The 19833-nt window shown below is 46.3% G+C and overlaps 1 protein-coding gene and 1 long non-coding RNA gene across 2 annotated transcripts; one reads left to right on the top strand and one right to left on the bottom strand.

Annotated features, from left to right (window-relative positions):
- The first annotated feature begins 8991 nt into the window (after positions 1-8991).
- On the top strand, positions 8992-9453 carry LOC138638109 (uncharacterized). Its single transcript, XR_011312453.1, has 2 exons — positions 8992-9078; positions 9263-9453. It is a non-coding gene; the product is annotated as an uncharacterized lncRNA (long non-coding RNA).
- Positions 9454-9553: 100 nt separating this feature from the next.
- On the bottom strand, positions 9554-11621 carry LOC138638108 (uncharacterized). Its single transcript, XM_069727119.1, has 2 exons — positions 10637-11621; positions 9554-10162 (listed from the first exon to the last, which is right to left on the bottom strand). Exons 1-2 carry the CDS (start codon positions 11054-11056, stop codon positions 9635-9637), a joined length of 948 nt encoding a protein of 315 aa, XP_069583220.1. The 5' UTR covers positions 11057-11621; the 3' UTR covers positions 9554-9634.
- Between the last annotated feature and the right edge of the window lie 8212 nt (positions 11622-19833).

Below are 19833 nucleotides of genomic sequence, written 5' to 3'. Positions count from 1 at the left end.
TTTTTTGTTCTTGATTTCTTTTAGTGTTTCTTAAAGCCAGAAAGTTGCCATTTGAAATGACTTTAGCTTTATGCCATGTCTGTGATCTGCTTTTTTTTTTATACAAAATTAAACAACTGAATGAACATCCTCCAAGGGTGGTGAATCCATAATTTTTGCCAGGGGTGGTATTATTATTATTATTATTTATTTATTTATATAGCACCATTGATTCCATGGTGCTGTACATGAGAAGGGGTTACATACAAATTAGAGTAAACAGACTCACAATAACAGACTGATACAGAGGGGAAAGGACCCTTCCCTTGTGGGCTTACATTCTACAGGATGGTGTTGGAGGAGGCAGTAGGTTGAGGGGTTGCGGCAGCTCCGGTGTTGCTGAGGCGGTAGCTCCAGTAGTGGTGAGGAGGCAGCGGGGTCATTTCAGGCTGTAGACTTTCTTGAAGAGGTGGGCTTTCAGGTTCCATCTGAAAGATCTGAATGTGATTGATAGTCAGACGTGTTGGGGCACAGAATTCCAGAGGATGGGGGATATTCGGGAGAAGTCTTGGAGGCGATAAGGTGAGGAGCAAATAAGTGTGGAAGAGAGAAGGAGATCTTGGGAGGATCAGAGATTACGTGAGGGAGGAAGATATCGAGAGATTAGTTCAGAGATACATGGAGGAGACAGGTTATGGATGGCTTTGTAAGTCAGTATTCGTAATTTGAACTGGATACTCTGAGGGAATGGGAGCCAGTGAAGAGATTTGCAGAAGGGAGAAGCGCAGGAGCAATGAGGAGAAAGATGAATTGGTCGGGCAGCAGAGTTAAGGATGGACTGCAGAGGTGCAAGAGTGTTAGCAGGGAGGCCACAGAAAAGGATGTTGCAGTACCAAAAAAAGGAAGAGAAAAAGAATGGACTAATCCAGGCCTGCACAACCATATAGTGTAGAAAATAGCAAACGTTTTTATTAGACACCACAACATAGACATAAAAACACTTAAAATACAACAAATGTGTACAAAACACCCCTATAAATCCTAATAAGTCTGCAGGAAATATATATAAAATATACATCATCAGGCTAGCATAAACATATGACACCACATGCTAACAAGTATATATATGCTTGATTGTTTTGCAATCAAATGGTGCAACTTCCTACCTCTGATAGCTGTCCCATCTGCTGCAATAGACTCTAATGGTATTAACTCCCTCTGCTTGCTGTCTCCTGTTTTGCAATCAAATGGTGCAACTTCCTACCTCTGATAGCTGTCCCATCTGCTGCAATAGACTCTAATGGTATTAACTCCCTCCTCTGCTTGCTGTCTGTCATCTGCTGCTTTACCATCTAGAAACATAATTTAATGTGTTTGCTAATTCATTGGTATAATTTATCTGTTGCATTGCACTTAAAACTTAAGGTACCGTCACACAGTGCAATTTTGATCGCTACGACGGCACGATTTGTGACGTTCGAGCGATATAGGTACGATATCGCAGCGTGTGACACGCTCCTGCGATCAGGGACCCCGCTGTGAATCGTACGTCGTAGCACATCGTTTGAAACTTTCTTTCGTCGTCTAGTGTCCCGCTGTGGCGGCATGATCGCATGGTGTGACAAAGGTGTGCACGATATTGTATACGATGTAAAGGGCGGAGGAGCTGGCTACGTAGGAGCGCTGAATTCTCCACCTCCCGTGTGCTGATTGGGCGGTACAATACTGTGCGCTCATTCGACAAAGGACTATTGTTCCCAGCGGATAAAACCGGAGCTCTCGAGCGCGCTATTCATTTCTCTCTAGCACGTGCTGTAAACAGAACTAAATTCGCTGGATTCCCTGGACTTTTAACTACTAGACTTTTACCGCTAAAGGTATGTATAACGCTACAGCGTAGCATATGTTGCGCTTCAACGGGGATAAACGTTGGAGTGTGGTTGATTGTTCCTTTGAGTAGGCCTGAGAACCTCAGGTACACAGCTGTAGCGTGGCCCAATTAATTAATCCTTTTACAGATCGAGATGGTTGACTGCCCCATTTAATACCAGTAGTAACATATATAGTTATTAGATCAATGGTCAGAAAATTGTTTTGTAAGCACGTGTATTTATTGTACGTTTGTTTTCTTTTTAGGAACTATGCTCACTTCCGATGAGAGTTCTGTTGTTGCTGCTGCCCTGGTGTTTGAGGCAGCACGTCTCCAAGAGGAGAGACGTCCTAAACGAAAACGTCGCATGTGGACCCGGAGCTGGCTGCAGAAAAGATCCACATTGTCACACATGGGTCTCATAAGAGAGTTACGTGACAATAACCCTCAAGATTTCCGAAACTACCTTCGGATGTCCGAGGAATCCTTCAAAATAATACTGTCTGCTGTTACGCCACTCATACAAAGGTGTGATACGCCGATGCGTGCAGCCGTGCCCGTGGAGGAAAGGTTGGCGGTGGCACTGCGCTTCCTGGCAACAGGAAGGTCTCTTCAGGATTTGCAGTTTTCCGCAGCTGTTTCCAGACCTTTCCTGAGCGTTGTGATTCCGGAGACATGCGAGGCCATTGTGCAGAGCTTAAGGCATTATATGGAGGTACTACTATATTTTTTTGGCTGCTGTGTTATGTTGATATATTATACTAGCTATTGAACCAGTTCTACGCCCTGATGGCGAGCATTTCTATAGGTATATGTTCTACATCCTATCATGTGCTGCTCCCATCCTGCGCCCCCATTCAGACATGTGCTGCTGTGATCCTGCGCCTCCATTCTGACATGTGCTGCTACCATTTTGCGGCTCCATTCTGATATGTGCTGCTCCAACCCTGCGCCACCCTTTTTTATTTGCTGCTCCCAACGTAATTTTATTGATTCTATTATTTAGATATATTGTTTAGCACCCCCTCTGAGTCACCGAAGCCATCTGTAAAAAAATGGCTGCCTGCATACTCTGTGTTGTTGACTTTGTTATACTAATCCATACTGCGCCTCAATCACTGTAGGATGTCCACATGAGAGTGTATGTGCATAATATATTTGACCTAATTTGTACATGTTTCCTTCTCATCTTGCAGTTTCCCAAGACGGCGGATGACTGGAAGAGGATTGGTTCCGATTTTGATGAGCTGTGGCAGTTTCCAAACTGCGGTGGTGCATTAGATGGAAAGCATGTGCGCATCACGCAACCAGCCAACTCTGGATCATTTTTTTTCAACTACAAAGGATATTTCAGTGTGATCCTCATGGCCCTTGTCAATGCAAACTATGAGTTTGTCGATGTGGATGTTGGCATGAATGGTCGAGTCTCCGACGGTGGTGTTTTTGAACACACTTCATTTGGGGAAAGCTTGAGGAACAATGAACTGCTGTTGCCACTAAATGAAGACACAAAAGCAAACCTAAATTTTGTCTTCATCGCTGATGAAGCTTTCCCTCTTCATCCACATTTGCTGAAGCCATTTGCACAGAGAACACTCACACCGGAGCGCAGAATCTTTAATTACCGGTTGTCGAGGGCCCGTCGTGTGGTTGAAAATGCCTTTGGGATAATGGCAAATCGGTTTAGAGTGTTCCACACAGCTATCAACTTGAAGCTGCCGTCTATAGACATTGTGGTTTTGGCATGCTGTGTGCTCCATAATTTCCTGAGACGTCATGATACGAACTCCTATTCTCCTCCTTCGTTTATTGATGCAGTGGACGCAAGAACCGGAGATATTGTGCCCGGGGAATGGCGTACACAACCTGAAAATTTTACAGCTCTTCAAGCTCTTGGATCTGGCAGACAGGCAGACGATGCAAGGGACTGTCGCGAAAAATACTGTCAGTACTTTAATGGTTCTGGAGCTGTACCGTGGCAGGATTGCGCCGTATAACATAAAAATTTGTTTTTTTGCTTTGCTGTCATATAAACCTCTCTAAATAACTTTAAATGTGATGCCTATACAATGGTGCTGTTAACCCTTATAGCTTGGTAAACATTAAAGAAAGAATGCGAAGATTTTTGGTTTTTTTTGTAACACTTTCTTGGTTTTAAATTATTTTACAACAAAATATAACATAACCCCCCCACCAAAAAAAATATTATCTCCTGCCCAAGAGGTGTCGCAGCGTCACGCCCTGCTGCTCCACTTGACTCTGGAGGAGCGCTGCTGTCTGCTGCAGGAGCGCTGCTGTCCGCTCCAGTCGCAATTGTCTCGCCAGGAGCTCTCTTACGGTGGCCGTTTCTGTGGATAGAAGAGGTTGGAGAACCAACGTTGATTCCTCTGAAAATACATCTCGACCTCTGGGGCAGGACCTAATTTTCTGTGTTGTAAATTTCTATTTGGTCTGGCACCACAGGGCGATGTAAATTTTATTAAATTTTACAGTTTTGGTTGTCTATGGTGACATCCAGCAGAAAACCACTCGCATTATCTTGATACTTACGGAGAAGGGACGCCGGTTCCTCATTGCCAGAACCAGAGCTGCTAATGTCCCACCCCAGCGATCTGGCCACTGCTGCAGCACCTAAAAGCAAATAATAACAGATCTGGTTAACTATGGAACACGCCGTTGGGAAGCGCTCGCAGTTTTGGTCACTTACGTATGTTAGCTTCTGGGGAGAATGCCGCGGACTCGGGGGAGGAAGAGGAGTGTCGAAAGGGAGGTGTTGAGGGTGGTGTAGGGGTGCGAGGCCGTCTGCTCTCTGGTGGTGGCGTGGTAGGCCGCTGTGTCATTACTGCGTCTGTAATGTATTCAAATATTTCCGCTACCCTCTTATGTCCCGTATGCAGTTGAAAACCTGTAATCTATGATTGTTAACTTACATGACGTCACGGACTGTGGGCTCCCGCTGGTGGTGGATGCTGTGGTGCTGCTGGCAATGGCAGGTACCTGTTGCCGCCGCTGTCTCTCTACACAGAAAGTTTACAAACGCAATCTTTAAAAACACATGTAGAGTGCTGCAGATCAAAGCTAACAATATACTGAAACATAAAATTTATATCACACTTCACAGGGGTGCGAGGGTGCATGGTCGCAACAGATGGTGGAGGTGTGGTAGGCCGCTGGGTCATTACTGCGTCTGTAATGTCTTCAAATATTTCAGGTACCCTGTTATGTCCCGTGTGATGTTAAAAAAAATGCAATAAATGATTGTGAACTTACGTGATGTCCCGGACTGTGGGCTCCCACTGGTGCCTGAAGATGTGGTACTGGTGGCAATGGTGGGTCTCACTTGCCGCCGCCGCTGTCTCTCTACACCTAAAGTAAAGAATCACAATGTTTACACACAAATGTTGAGTGCTGCAGAGCAAAGCTTACAATATACTCAAACATAAAATAGAGATCACACTTTACAGGGGTGCGATACTCTGACATGTCTGTGGGCTCTGGTGTTCAATGGTCTTCCTGTCTTTGGAAAACGTATTATTTCATCTGTAGGCCAACCTCCTCCGTTAATATTTATGGGAAATTGAGAAAGTAAAAATTATGGACATCTTAATAATTTCAAGATGGAGGTTGAGATTAGGGAACCCGACAATTTTTCTCACGGACAACGCATATTCTGCTTGGAGAATAACTAAATTGTACAAAAACGGGGCATGTGTTTTAATGCATTTGAGGTCACGTTGTCAACCATGAGCGCAAGACTCCCTCCCAAACCCCCCCCCCCTCCTGACAGCATGCATCTCCCAATCCCCCCATACTAGTACTTGCCTCGCCTTGCCTCCGCACGCAACTCCGCAAACATTTGTGGCGTTTTATAGCGGAGGTCAGCCCATTTTTTACGCAGCTGAAGCTGACTGCGGCAGACACCAAACCTCCTCTCCATCATTCTTGTTATTTGTCCAAGCACTTCTCGCTTGTGGATGTGTGGGTGGGCAGGGCGGCTCTCCAGACCCTCGTAATCCATGGCATCCATCTGAGAAATAAAAAAAAGGAGTTCTGGCTGCCCCAGAGGAGCAGAACGCATTCTCGCCGCCATTTTAGATGGAATGACCCTGAAGAGCAACGCCCAGAGGAGGAGCTGCGCTCCGCCGTCCTGCCGCGCCATTGGCATCGCAATAGCGTTGCCGTTTATGAACAGCGTCACTCGGACCAAGGCCCAGATTGTTAAAAAATGGGGCGATCTCAAGTCGAAAAGGCCAGAGCGCCTGCAGGAGCTTCGCCAGGAGATTAGCAGAGGTTAGTACTCAGGTACCCAAAAGTATGTTGGACAGCTATGGGACAGTTTGAACGTTGCAGAGCCACTATGTGCCACAGCTATGGGACAGTTTCAACGTTGCAGAGCCACTATGTGCCACAGCTATGGGACAGTTTCAACGTTGCAGAGCCACTATGTGCCACTGCTATGGGACAGTTTGAATGTTGCAGAGCCACTATGTGCCACAGCTATGGGACAGTTTGAACATTGCAGAGCCACTATGTGCCACAGCTATGGGACAGTTTCAACGTTGCAGTGCCACAGCTATGGGACAGTTTGAACGTTGCAGAGCCACTATGTGCCACAGCTATGGGACAGTTTGAACGTTGCAGAGCCACTATGTGCCACAGCTATGGGACAGTTTCTACGTTGCAGAGCCACTATGTGCCACTGCTATGGGACAGTTTGAACGTTGCAGAGCCACTATGTGCCACAGCTATGGGACAGTTTCAACGTTGCAGTGCCACAGCTATGGGACAGTTTGAACGTTGCAGAGCCACTATGTGCCACAGCTATGGGACAGTTTGAACGTTGCAGAGCCACTATGTGCCACAGCTATGGGACAGTTTGAACGTTGCAGAGCCACTATGTGCCACAGCTATGGGACAGTTTCTACGTTGCAGAGCCACTATGTGCCACTGCTATGGGACAGTTTGAACGTTGCAGAGCCACTATGTGCCACAGCTATGGGACAGTTTCAACGTTGCAGTGCCACAGCTATGGGACAGTTTGAACGTTGCAGAGCCACTATGTGCCACAGCTATGGGACAGTTTGAACGTTGCAGAGCCACTATGTGCCACAGCTATGGGACAGTTTCTACGTTGCAGAGCCACTATGTGCCACTGCTATGGGACAGTTTGAACGTTGCAGAGCCACTATGTGCCACAGCTATGGGACAGTTTCAACGTTGCAGTGCCACAGCTATGGGACAGTATGAACGGTGAAAAGTACTATGTGGCACAGCGAACTGCTGACCTAACTTTTTTTTTTCTTTCACAGAGGCAAAGAGACAGCGCCGCCGCCACGAGGCATCCCGCCCAGCCTCTTCTGGCTCTGTGCCCTCAGGGTCAAATGTCCCGGTGCCCTCCGGGTCAACTCCTCCAGATCCTAGTAGGTTCCCACAATAATGTGATTTGGATTTTGTTTCAGGTCCCCTTCCCCCCCCGGCAGCCAGTGTTGCCATATATGCTAACAGACCTTTTTTAAAAAATTTTTTTTTTTTTTTTTTCTTCACAGAGGCAAAGACACAGCACCGCCGCCGCCACGAGGCATCCCGCCCAGCCTCTTCTGGCTCTGTGCCCTCAGGGTCCAATGTCCCGGAGCCCTCCGGGTCAACTCCTCCAGATCCTAGTAGGTTCCCACAATAATGTGATTTGGATTTTGTTTCAGGTCCCCTTCCCCCCCCCGGCAGCCAGTGTTGCCATATATGCTAACAGACCTTTTTTAAAAAATTTTTTATTTTTTTTTCTTCACAGAGGCAAAGACACAGCACCGCCGCCGCCACGAGGCATCCCGCCCAGCCTCTTCTGGCTCTGTGCCCTCAGGGTCCAATGTCCCGGAGCCCTCCGGGTCAACTCCTCCAGATCCTAGTAGGTTCCCACAATAATGTGATTTGGATTTTGTTTCAGGTCCCCTTCCCCCCCCCGGCAGCCAGTGTTGCCATATATGCTAACCGAACTTTTAAAAAAAATTTTTTTTTTTTTTCTTCACAGAGTCAAAGACACAGCACCACCGCCGCCACGAGGCATCCCGCCCAGCCTCTCCTGGATCTGTGCCCTCCGGGTCAACTCCTCCAGATCCTAGTAGGTTCCCACAATTATGTGATTTGGATTTTGTTTCAGGTCCCCTTCCCCCCCCGGCAGCCACTGTTGCCATATATGCTAACAGACCTTTTTTAAAAATATTTTTTTTTTTTTTTCTTCACAGAGGCAAAGACACAGCACCGCCGCCGCCACGAGGCATCCCGCCCAGCCTCTTCTGGCTCTGTGCCCTCAGGGTCCAATGTCCCGGAGCCCTCCGGGTCAACTCCTCCAGATCCTAGTAGGTTCCCACAATTATGTGATTTGGATTTTGTTTCAGGTCCCCTTCCCCCCCCCGGCAGCCAGTGTTGCCATATATGCTAGCAGAACTTTTTAAAAAAAATTTTTTTTTTTTTTCTTCACAGAGTCAAAGACACAGCACCACCGCCGCCACGAGGCATCCCGCCCAGCCTCTCCTGGATCTGTGCCCTCCGGGTCAACTCCTCCAGATCCTAGTAGGTTCCCACAATTATGTGATTTGGATTTTGCTTCAGGTCCCCTTCCCCCCCGGCAGCCAGTGTTGCCATATATGCTAACAGACCTTTTTTAAAAATTTTTTTTTTTTTTTTTCTTCACAGAGGCAAAGACACAGCACCGCCGCCGCCACGAGGCATCCCGCCCAGCCTCTTCTGGCTCTGTGCCCTCAGGGTCCAATGTCCCGGAGCCCTCCGGGTCAACTCCTCCAGATCCTAGTAGGTTCCCACAATAATGTGATTTGGATTTTGTTTCAGGTCCCCTTCCCCCCCCCGGCAGCCAGTGTTGCCATATATGCTAACCGAACTTTTTAAAAAAATTTTTTTTTTATTTTTTCTTCACAGAGTCAAAGACACAGCACCACCGCCGCCACGAGGCATCCCGCCCAGCCTCTCCTGGATCTGTGCCCTCCGGGTCAACTCCTCCAGATCATAGTAGGTTCCCACAATTATGTGATTTGGATTAAGTTGCAGGTCCCCTCTTAACACCCCCCCCCTCCCCCGGCAGCCACTGTTGCCATATATGCTGACAGACCTTGTTTTTTTTTTTTCCTTCACAGAGGCAAAGAGACAGCGCCGCCGCCGACAGCACGAGGCATTCAACAGCGACTCAGATCCAGAAGTGCCCTCCGTGCCTCAACATCCTAGTAGGTTCCCACAATTAAGTTATTTTGATTTTGTTGCAGGCCCACTCTTTCACCCCCAACCCAAACCCCCCCTCCTTTCCCCCCCAAGTCAGTTTTGCTTACTTTTTTTTTTTTTTTCATTCACAGAAGCAAAGACACATCGGGAGACTACTGTGTTATTAATGTTATGTTTTTTGACCCACAGCTCTCGTCACTGTCAACAAGGAGGATATTGAAGCCGGCATAGACAAGTTACTCCACACTATGGCACATATTCAGGAGCAGCACAATGTGGCAATGGAGGAGCTGCAGAAGCTGCGGGACATGTGCCAGCAGTTGTAGGCGGGCCAATAATCCATTTTTTGTTGTTCCAATTAAAAGATTTTGTTAAACTTTCATTCGATTTTTTTTAGTTAACTGTACATGAATTTGTTACGTTAATTTGTTCCCTCATACAGTGCTGTGATTGAGACACACCAATCAAAAAGTAGTGATAGAATTTATAATAAAAGCTTTTATTTGAAACATTATTTTAACAAGACAATAAAAAAAAAGGAATGTAAAAGTAGTTAGGAAATCACAAATTATGATACGACGATTGTTCCGGCTGAAAATTTTGGTGCCTGATGGGCGAAGCCATATGTAAAGGTATTGGCGTGTAGGAGTTATTAGGGGGTGGCTGGCCGAAGTGGGAAACGTGAGGATTGTGTCGCATCGATGTCTGACCCTGTGACCAACCATTGAAATTTGATGGCTCTGTCCGCTGTATTGACCGGGAAGAGACCAAACAAGTGTTCTTGTCCAAATCGCCATCAGTACCCTTGTTTACTGCTTCCAGAATCAGACGCTCTGCTAGTATTCTTTGGTTGTCGTCCATTTTGGCCAGTTTGTCAACCACATAGTGTCCAAACCCCTCTAACGCAGGGCTAACATTTCTTGTCAACACCTTCTTTGCCAGGCTCAATAGTTCATTTGAGGCGTCTGAGGTGGCTTTCCGTTTTCTTGGACCTTGCCTCGATTGAGTCCTGGCAGGTGCAGCCTCCACTAAATCTGTTGTTGTGCAGTCCTGTGAACAGTCTAGTGTACTCTCCTGCGCACTGTCATCCTGGGGGGGGGAAAAAAAAAACAAGTTATGAACCCGGCAACAAAAAGTAGTACCACCATAACCGCATCCAAACTATATATTCGTAGTAGGTAACAAAAAGATTATAATATATTTGATGCTTAGTAATATTCTTTAACCCTCCCTTTTATTGAATACTTTGAACTACACTGTTCTGACTGCTATGGGAACCTGACCAATATTTTATAGTCTAAATAGTCTCAACAAGAGTACATCGGCAGCTTGAAGCGATACTATTTTCTATATTGCTTAGATGGTATGGTTTACATATATCTCCATTTCATACATATTAAGTTCCCCATATAATACTTGACTGCGACAGGGTTACTTATGTGTACATGTTTTTGTAACAACTTCAAACTGATGTGATAATCAGAAGTATAAAACCTAAAATGCAGAGAAAAATTATGTAATTATAGGACACATTGGTGAACTTTCGTCCAAAGAGCTACTTACTTGTTGCCCTTGTGACTCCTGCTCGGCGTGGTTCTCCGAAACTATTGGTTCCACAGGTGCCAACAATCGAAGACACGTTGAAGTCCGTGGCACCTCTTGGTCCCTCAGAAAATTAAGATGCTCAAAATACCACAGTTTTGGCACATAAACTTCTTCAGTGGAAGCTCCGGACCTTGTAGTCTGAAGAACCTTGTTCAGCTCCTTCCTCCAGACCGTGCGGAGCGCCTGGATTTTCTTTTTAATAACTGCTTCGTTAGCTGCCTCATCTGGTGCCTGACGATTGTAAAGCTCAATGAGCTGTAAGTAACCCTCCCTCCTCTTTTCCCTGTTACAATACTCAGGAGATTTTATTTTCCAGAGGCAGGGAAAAGACTGATAAATCTCGATGAAATCCCTGATGAACTCCACACGATTTGACATCTAAAAAGTAATTATAAAAAAAAATTACATGGTTGACAAAGAGTCCTATTAACAATACTTTTGCCAGTGTGCCAAACGCTTAACAACAGCAGCCACACAAAGCGCTCATGCCTACCATCGCTTCTTCCATCTGCCACGCCATAGGCCACCATAACCCAAAACAGTGTACCGCCCGCTTCCCTACAGCAGCCACACAAAGCGCTCATGGTGACCATACATTGTACCATCTGCCACGCTGTAGCGCAACAGACACAACCGGTCATAAGCAGTCACAACAGCGTACCATCCGCATCGTTTCAGCGGCGGAACGAAGCGGTCATGCCGAACAAACTGAGTTCCATCTACCACGCTGTAGCCCACCAGTCACGACCAGTCACGACCAGTCACAACAGCGTACCATCCGCATCGCTTCTTCCATCTGCCGCGCCATAGGCCACCATAACCCAAAACAGTGTACCGCCCGCTTCCCTACAGCAGCCACACAAAGCGCTCATGGTGACCATACATTGTGCCATCTGCCACGCTCTAGCTCAACACACACAACCGGTCATAAGCAGTCACACCAGCGTACCATCCGCATCGCTCGCTTCTTCCATCTGCCGCGCCATAGGCCACCATAACCCAAAACAGTGTACCGCCCGCTTCCCTACAGCAGCCACACAAAGCGCTCATGGTGACCATACATTGTGCCATCTGCCACGCTCTAGCTCAACACACACAACCGGTCATAAGCAGTCACACCAGCGTACCATCCGCATCGCTCGCTTCTTCCATCTGCCGCGCCATAGGCCACCATAACCCAAAACAGTGTACCGCCCGCTTCCCTACAGCAGCCACACAAAGCGCTCATGGTGACCATACATTGTGCCATCTGCCACGCTCTAGCTCAACACACACAACCGGTCATAAGCAGTCACACCAGCGTACCATCCGCATCGCTTCAGCGGTGGAACGAAGCGGTCATGCCGAACAAACTGAGTTCCATCTACCACGCTGTAGCCCACCAGTCACGACCAGTCACGACCAGTCACAACAGCGTACCATCCGCATCGCTTCTTCCATCTGCCGCGCCATAGGCCACCATAACCCAAAACAGTGTACCGCCCGCTTCCCTACAGCAGCCACACAAAGCGCTCATGGTGACCATACATTGTGCCATCTGCCACGCTCTAGCTCAACACACACAACCGGTCATAAGCAGTCACACCAGCGTACCATCCGCATCGCTTCAGCGGTGGAACGAAGCGGTCATGCCGAACAAACTGAGTTCCATCTATCACGCTGTAGCCCACCAGTCACGACCAGTCACGACCAGTCACAACAGCGTACCATCCGCATCGCTTCTTCCATCTGCCGCGCCATAGGCCACCATAACCCAAAACAGTGTACCGCCCGCTTCCCTACAGCAGCCACACAAAGCGCTCATGGTGACCATACATTGTGCCATCTGCCACGCTCTAGCTCATCACACACAACCGGTCATAAGCAGTCACACCAGCGTACCATCCGCATCGCTTCAGCGGTGGAACGAAGCGGTCATGCCGAACAAACTGAGTTCCATCTACCACGCTGTAGCCCACCAGTCACAACCAAGCACAACAGCGTACCATCTGCCACATTGTAGCCCTCCAGTCACAACAGTGTACCATCCACTTCGCTTCAGCGGTGGAACGAAGCACTCATGCCGTCCATACAGCGTTCCATCCACCACGCCCAAGCGGTTTAAATACCTCGAAGCAGCGGTGCAAAGCGTGGTATATTCAGCGAGGTACAAAATTCCGATGTCCAGGTCCACCAAGTGTCCAAGTACGAAGTGAAGAAAGGAAATTTTGAAAGCAGTGAAGTGGCATTGGGAACAATAGCGCTCAGGTGACAAATTTTCCAACCAATTGTGTGCACAGAACCTTTGGCCTATCACCACACTAACTAGTGGCACAACACGCCACTTGTGAACAACGTCACGCACAGATTATGCAAAATTTGCTCTGAATCGTCGTGTGTGACACGACCGTACGACTGTCCCATACGACTTCTACATCGCAAATACGTCATGAATTTATCGCTTCAGCGTCGTGCATCGTGTAGTGTGACCGCAGTCTACGATGTTTGAAACGATAATTAAGCGACGATGCAACGTCACAAATCGTGCCGTCGTAGCGATCGAAATTGCACTGTGTGACGGTACCATTAGAAGCACCCTTGACCAAGTAGCTCCCCTCACCCTCAGGACCTCCAAACACAGAATAAAACAGCCCTGGCTCACATCGCAAACCCGATTTCTCCAGCGATCCTCTAGGTGTGCTGAACGCTTATGGAGGAAAACACGCACACCAGAAGACTTCATACACTTCAAATTTATGTTAAGGACCTATAACTTTGCCCTTCACTTCGCTAAACAGACCTACTTTACCACTCTGATCTCCTCACTATCTAACAACCCCAAGAAACTTTTTGACACCTTTCACTCCCTCCTCAGGCCAAAAGCACAAGCCCCTATCACAGATATTTGTGCTGGTGACCTGGCCTCCCACTTTATAGAGAAAATAGACAATATCCGTCAGGAAATCCGCTCCCAACAACTAAGTTCAGTGACTCCCATCCCTCCCCTCATTGCCCCTGGCTCACTCTCCACATTCGATCCCATCACAGAAGAAGAAGTCTCCAAGCTTCTCTCCTCTTCTCGTCCGACTACATGCACTACCGACCCCATTCCCTCACATCTCCTCCAGTCTTTCTCTCCAGTTGTCACAGGTCACCTAACTACAATCTTTAATCTCTCCCTCTCCTCTGGCATTTTCCCCTCCTCCTTCAAACACTCTATCATTACTCCATTACTAAAGAAACCCACCCTCGACCCATCCTGCACAAACAACTACAGACCGGTCTCCAATCTCCCCTTCATCTCTAAACTCTTGGAGCGCCTAATATACTCCCGCCTTACCCGTTACCTCTCCACTCACTCCCTCCTAGACCCTTCACAGTCCGGTTTCCGCCCCCTACATTCGACAGAAACTGCACTCATCAAAGTGACCAATGACCTTCTGACAGCAAAACGTAATGGTGACCACTCTCTGCTCATTCTTCTCGACCTTTCTGCAGCTTTTGACACTGTTGACCACCCTCTCCTGCTCTCTAGGCTCCAGTCACTAGGCATTAAGGACACTGCTCTCTCCTGGTTCTCCTCCTATCTTTCCGACCGCTCCTTCAGTGTTCTGTTCTCTGGCTCCACTTCATCTCCTCTTCCTCTCACTGTTGGGGTACCTCAGGGCTCAGTCCTTGGCCCCCTTCTGTTCTCTCTCTACACGGCCCCAATTGGACAGACCATCAGCAGATTTGGCTTTCAGTACCATCTTTATGCCGACGACACACAACTATATACGTCATCCCCTGACCTTACCCCCGCTGTACTACAGAATGCCACTGACTGTCTGTCCGCAGTCTCCAACATTATGTCCGTTCTCTATCTGAAACTCAACCTCTCCAAAACTGAACTTCTTCTGCTCCCACCATCTACTAACCTCCCTAAATCTGACATTTCCCTCTCCGTGGGTGGCACCATAATAACACCCCGGCAGCAGGCGCGCTGTCTGGGTGTTATGTTTGACTCCGATCTCTCCTTCACCTCCCATATACAATCTCTTGCCCGCTCGTGCCGCTTACACCTAAAGAACATCTCTAGAATCCGCCCTTTTCTCACCATGGAGACAGCTAAAACCCTCACGGTCGCCCTGATCCACTCCCGCCTGGACTACTGTAAGGCTCTATTAATTGGCCTCCCCCTCACTCGACTTTCCCCTCTCCAGTCCATCCTTAATGCAGCAGCCAGGGTCGTCCATCTGGCTAATCGTTACTCGGACGCGTCCGCTCTTCGCCAGTCGTTACACTGGCTGCCCATTCATTACAGGATACAATTCAAAGTACTTGTTCTCACCCACAAAGCTCTCCACAGTGCGGCACCCCCTTACATCTCCTCCCTCATTTCTGTCTATCAGCCTAACAGACCACTGCGCTCTGCAAATGACTTTCGGCTAACCTCTGCACTAATCCGTACCTCCCACTCCCGACTCCAAGACTTCTCCCGTGCTGCGCCAATCCTCTGGAATGCTCTACCCCAAGATATTAGGACCATCCATAATTTGCATAGTTTTAGGCACTCGCTCAAAACACATTTTTTTATGTATGATGTGATAGACACAAATAAAGACTCCAAGGACTTATGTACTAAATCCCTATACTCCCTGCTGGTGAGTAAATGCACCAGAATGTCATAGCAAGACTGAGCTCTTAACACATGAGTGTCCAAACAGAGCTCACTGAATAGCTCACATGTGGGGAGTAGCCCAGATAGAAAACCAAAGCTCCCATGTAAGCAAAAAGAACGGCATCGCGCCAGAACAATACTCAACTGAATCTGAGATGGAGCAGGATGGAGCCAGAAGGCTAAAAAGCTGCAATAGCACTGCAGATCCGCATGTCATAAATGACCAGCATATAGCATGACCTTGTTCAGATTTGTCCACTTTGAGTTTGAGGAAGTGAGAGGAGAAGAAGGAAGATATGGCTGTTAGACACTCCGGGATTCTGGACAGCAGAGAGGTGACATCTGGGTCAAAGAGGTAGATCTGAGTGTCATCAGAATACAGGTGGTACTGGAATTCATTGAACTTTGAGTTGTCCCAGGCCAAGGGTATAGATTAAGAGTAAGGGTCCTAGAACAGAGCCTTGGGGGACTCCAACAGAGAGAGGATGGGGTGAGTGGGTAGTGTGGGAATGGGAGACGCTGAATGTTCGGTTGGAAAGGTATGAGGAGATCCAGGATAGGGCAAAGTCTTTGATGCCAAAGGAAGAGAGGATCTGTAGTAGAAGGCAGTGGACATCTGTGTCAAAAGCAGAGGACAGGTTTAGATGGAGGAGTATAGAGTATTGTCCATTAGCTTTGGTTGTAAGTAGGTCATTAGTAATATTGGTCAGGGCAGTCGCAGTGGAATGATGGGGATGGAAACCAGATTGTAGATTGTCAAAGAGCAAGTAAGATGAGAGGTGGGAGGAAAGTTCAGCGTGGATGTGGATGGGCAAGGAAGCTTGCTCCTGCTGCGTCTACAATGGTCTTCTGGTATAGCACCATTTTAGTAGACCTCTCTGCCTAAGGAAGGAGAGATGCAAAGTTCTCCTTGTAGCGTGATTCTAGCAAGGTGAACAACCAGTACTCTTTTTTTGGCCAAGATTAATATAATGTGAGGGTCACAGGAAAGGCAGCGGTACAGAAGGTCCACCATATGTGCCAAGGTCCCTACAGTCAACACTTCGCTGTCTCCACCATGATGACTATTTTCCATCTCCTCCTCCATTCTATCCACCTCATTCCCCTACTCGGCCAATCCATGTAGGAGAGAGGGGACAAAGTTTGTGTGTGTGCTAGCCTCTGTTGTGGTCCTATTCCTGCTCCTTCTCGGCCTTCATGTCCTCATTGTTAGCCAATCTGCACTGAGCAGATGAGATGAGGCTGGGATGTGTAGTATTTCTCTTTCTCATATATTCCTCCATCTCCACGTTTTCTGCACGCAAAGCTTCATGCTTAATTGTCAGAACAGAAGCTGGATCATTGCGCTGATGATGGCATCATCGTTTCTCACCATTTTTGTGGAGTCCTCAAAGTCTTTGAGAACTGCAAAAATATCAGACATCCATGCCCACTTGGCCCTGGACTCCACAATGTTCAACCAGTGTGACATCAGTGAAATCACTGGCCACAGGTGCTTGTACACATGTCGGTCATTAAGTGGAAAATCCCAGTAACCATGTTGGTAAGGACATTGGTGACACGTGCTGGTAGAAGGTGGGGATGCCACACTGGGAGAAATAGTGCCGCAGAGGACCAAATTTGTACTCCTGTAGCAGGCTAATTTGTTTTTTATTGTTAACAAATGAAAATGCAAACAAGCCAAGTTCTACAGTGTGAATGACAATAGTCAAATTTTAACCCTTATCCGGCTGAATAGGTACAATTGTAACTATTCCGTTTTAAAATTGCAATAACTTTTTTTTGAAAAGACGTAGAGGGCTGAAATTTCGTGACATCTCTACATTTTTGGTCCAGAATATATTGGCCAAATTTCAATAAAATATCTCCACCCGCTTCCGAGATAAGGGGTCGAGATCTTTTTGCATCCATAACAAGCTGCATAGGTACAAATGTACCTCATATATTTTGAATGAAGATAATGCAAGGGAAAAAGCATAAATTTTTTTTTAATGATAATGCTATTTAACTATTATAAACAAGTAAAAAACTGTTCATTTACATTATAAAAGAAAATGTAAGAAACTTTTTTTTATTGATTTTCTTTGCAAGTAATGCATGTTGGCTTTGCTACAGAGTGTTCATCGCAAATGGGTTTCACACAAACCACACAAGACTTTCTAGTCTTGCGTTGTTTTCGCCTCAGGTCTCTGCAGACATAGCAACTACCAACAACAGGGGAGGGTCCACGACTACCATGAGGTATTTTGGGGCCAGCTGCTGGCTGCGATGCTACCACAATGCATCGTCCAAGCACCATTTCTACTGCACCTCGAAGAAAATGGTTTCTCATTATCATTTTGTTTGTACTACGATCTTCAATTGCAATCATACACAGCTGATTTGCGAGATCTTTCAGGAACTTTCTTCGTTGATCCTTTGCCCTGAAGCTTGGATTGTGTTCTCTGTAGATGATGTAGGATGCTAACCCACTGACATCAATCATATTGTAGAAAAATGCCAAAGTCCAACGTGATGTTCGTCGTTTCACAGTGTACTCTCCCAACATTTTATCCATAACATCAACGCCACCTTTTGTTATGTTGTAGTATTTTATTATCTCTGGCTTGGCTGCTAGTGTCTCTTCAACTTCTCCCGTCATGTGCATAGATGATAGAAGCACGACTGATTTGTTCTTCTTTGGTACATATGAACAGACTGTTACATCATGATTGTAGGCAAAATTTGTCGAGTATACAGGCCTTTCTTTGGCAGGCTGCATGTTGTTAGGTAGGAACCTTTTGTTTTTTCTCACTGTACCAACTAGTGTCATGTTCCAGGAGTTCAATACCTTAGCTAGTTCCATGGTTGTAAAGAAGTTATCGGTGGTGACATTTCTTCCAGAGCCTTTATACGAGCTCACTAGGTCCAATACTGTTCGTTCTCCAATGTTTACTTGTCGAGGACCATCAGTTGGTTTCCCAGTGTAGAGCTGACCTTGTAAAGGGTAGGCATTTGATGAGTCACAAGCCCAGAAAATCTTTATGCCATATTTAGCTGGTTTTGAAGGTATATACTGGGTAAATTTAGTATGACCTCTAAATGGAAATAATTGCTCGTCGACGGTGATACAATGATATGGCTTGTAGGCTCTCTCCAGATTACTGTTCAGCATTGTCCAGATGTCCCGTATTGGTGCAGCTTTATCTGTTTGCACACGTTCTGCATGTGTATTTTCGTTGTCAAACCTGATAAATCTGAGTATCATCTTGAAGCGGTCACGAGACATGGCTGCACGTATAAGAGGCAGAGCAGCAACATTCCACATTTCCTCCAGATTCTCTTTGTTGGCTCTGTGCACACCAGCAGCAATCAGTATGCCCAAAAATGCATGAAGTTCAGTTTCAGTAAATTGCTTGAATGTTTTTTGTGGTGGCCGTTTGGAAGAATCAGGAAAACGTTGTACCAGTTCGTTGTTGTAAGCATCACAAACTCTCTTGGCCTTTCGATTCGTTTCCCGTAATATGATGTCACACATCTCGGGAGTCATGATGGACTTGAATAGCTCTTTTGCTGTATATAGGTTGCTGATTGCTGCAGGGCCACCTCTTTGTCGTAGGACATTACGAGATTTTGTTTGTGCATTTGGCAGTGGATTACTGCACCATTGAGTTTCATCCTTAGCAGTCCAAATGTCGCCTGCACTTTGAGGCACAGAATCATCCTCAACACTTTCGTCTGATTCGTATTCATTTTCATGCTCTATGACCATTTCTTGTTCAATGTCTGAATCTTCTTCAGTAACATCCACTTGTGGTACATAGTTTTCATCATCAGATGGAACATATGGTTCATCCTCATGCTCAGAATCAGATTCTTCTAGCATTCGCATTATTTCGTCAGACGTAAATCTGTAAATATGAAAAAATGTAAAATAAATAATTTTCCGAAATACTACATTATTGGCTTTTCACAAAATTATACTAACCTGCAAACACGTTTTCTTGGATTATGGCGGAAACTAGATCCAGCATTACTATCACTCATGATGACTTGCTAGATGAATTTTGGCTTCGTATTTTGTGCTGAATATAAATAAAACATCGTAAAACAATATGTAGATACTAATTATTATCCATTTTTCGTATAAAAATTATACCTATAGTGATAAGTTTCATACAAAATATATGTAAGCCAAGTCCAGGCTGAAAGACAATTTGACTGTTCTGTCCCCACATAATGAGAATAAAGGTATAACTGGCTGTTAGATGCTGTGAGACTTTCCTACCTTCGTTTCCAAGAAATTGAAGACTTCACAAGCCTAGAAATGTGTGCTCACAGCAATGAGATGAACAGCAAAATGGCTAATGAGAGGAGGGAGGCAGGAAGACAAGTAGAAGCCACTCCCAGTTTGAATTAACTTAATTGACAGCAACATAAGTGACCAGTAACAACACTGAACAATAGATATCAGCATAACATTTGTAGCTGAATGAACTTTAGTTTCTGAAACCAAGTAAAGTCTTCCCACAGTGGA

Source organism: Ranitomeya imitator, chromosome 5, assembly GCF_032444005.1.
Source record: "Ranitomeya imitator isolate aRanImi1 chromosome 5, aRanImi1.pri, whole genome shotgun sequence".
Taxonomy (NCBI): Eukaryota; Metazoa; Chordata; class Amphibia; order Anura; family Dendrobatidae; genus Ranitomeya; species Ranitomeya imitator.
The sequence above is the reverse complement of the archived record's forward strand: the minus strand, read 5'-3'. Positions and strand labels throughout refer to the sequence as shown.

Bases quoted from the DNA above. Each gene is read 5' to 3' on its own strand.
- LOC138638108 (XM_069727119.1), bottom strand. From the start codon at position 11,056: ATGTCAAATCGTGTGGAGTTCATCAGGGATTTCATCGAGATTTATCAG. The intron at 10,163-10,636 runs GTAAGTAGCTCT...TCCCCCCCCCAG, and splicing joins AGGAGTCACAAGGGCAACAA to GATGACAGTGCGCAGGAGAG.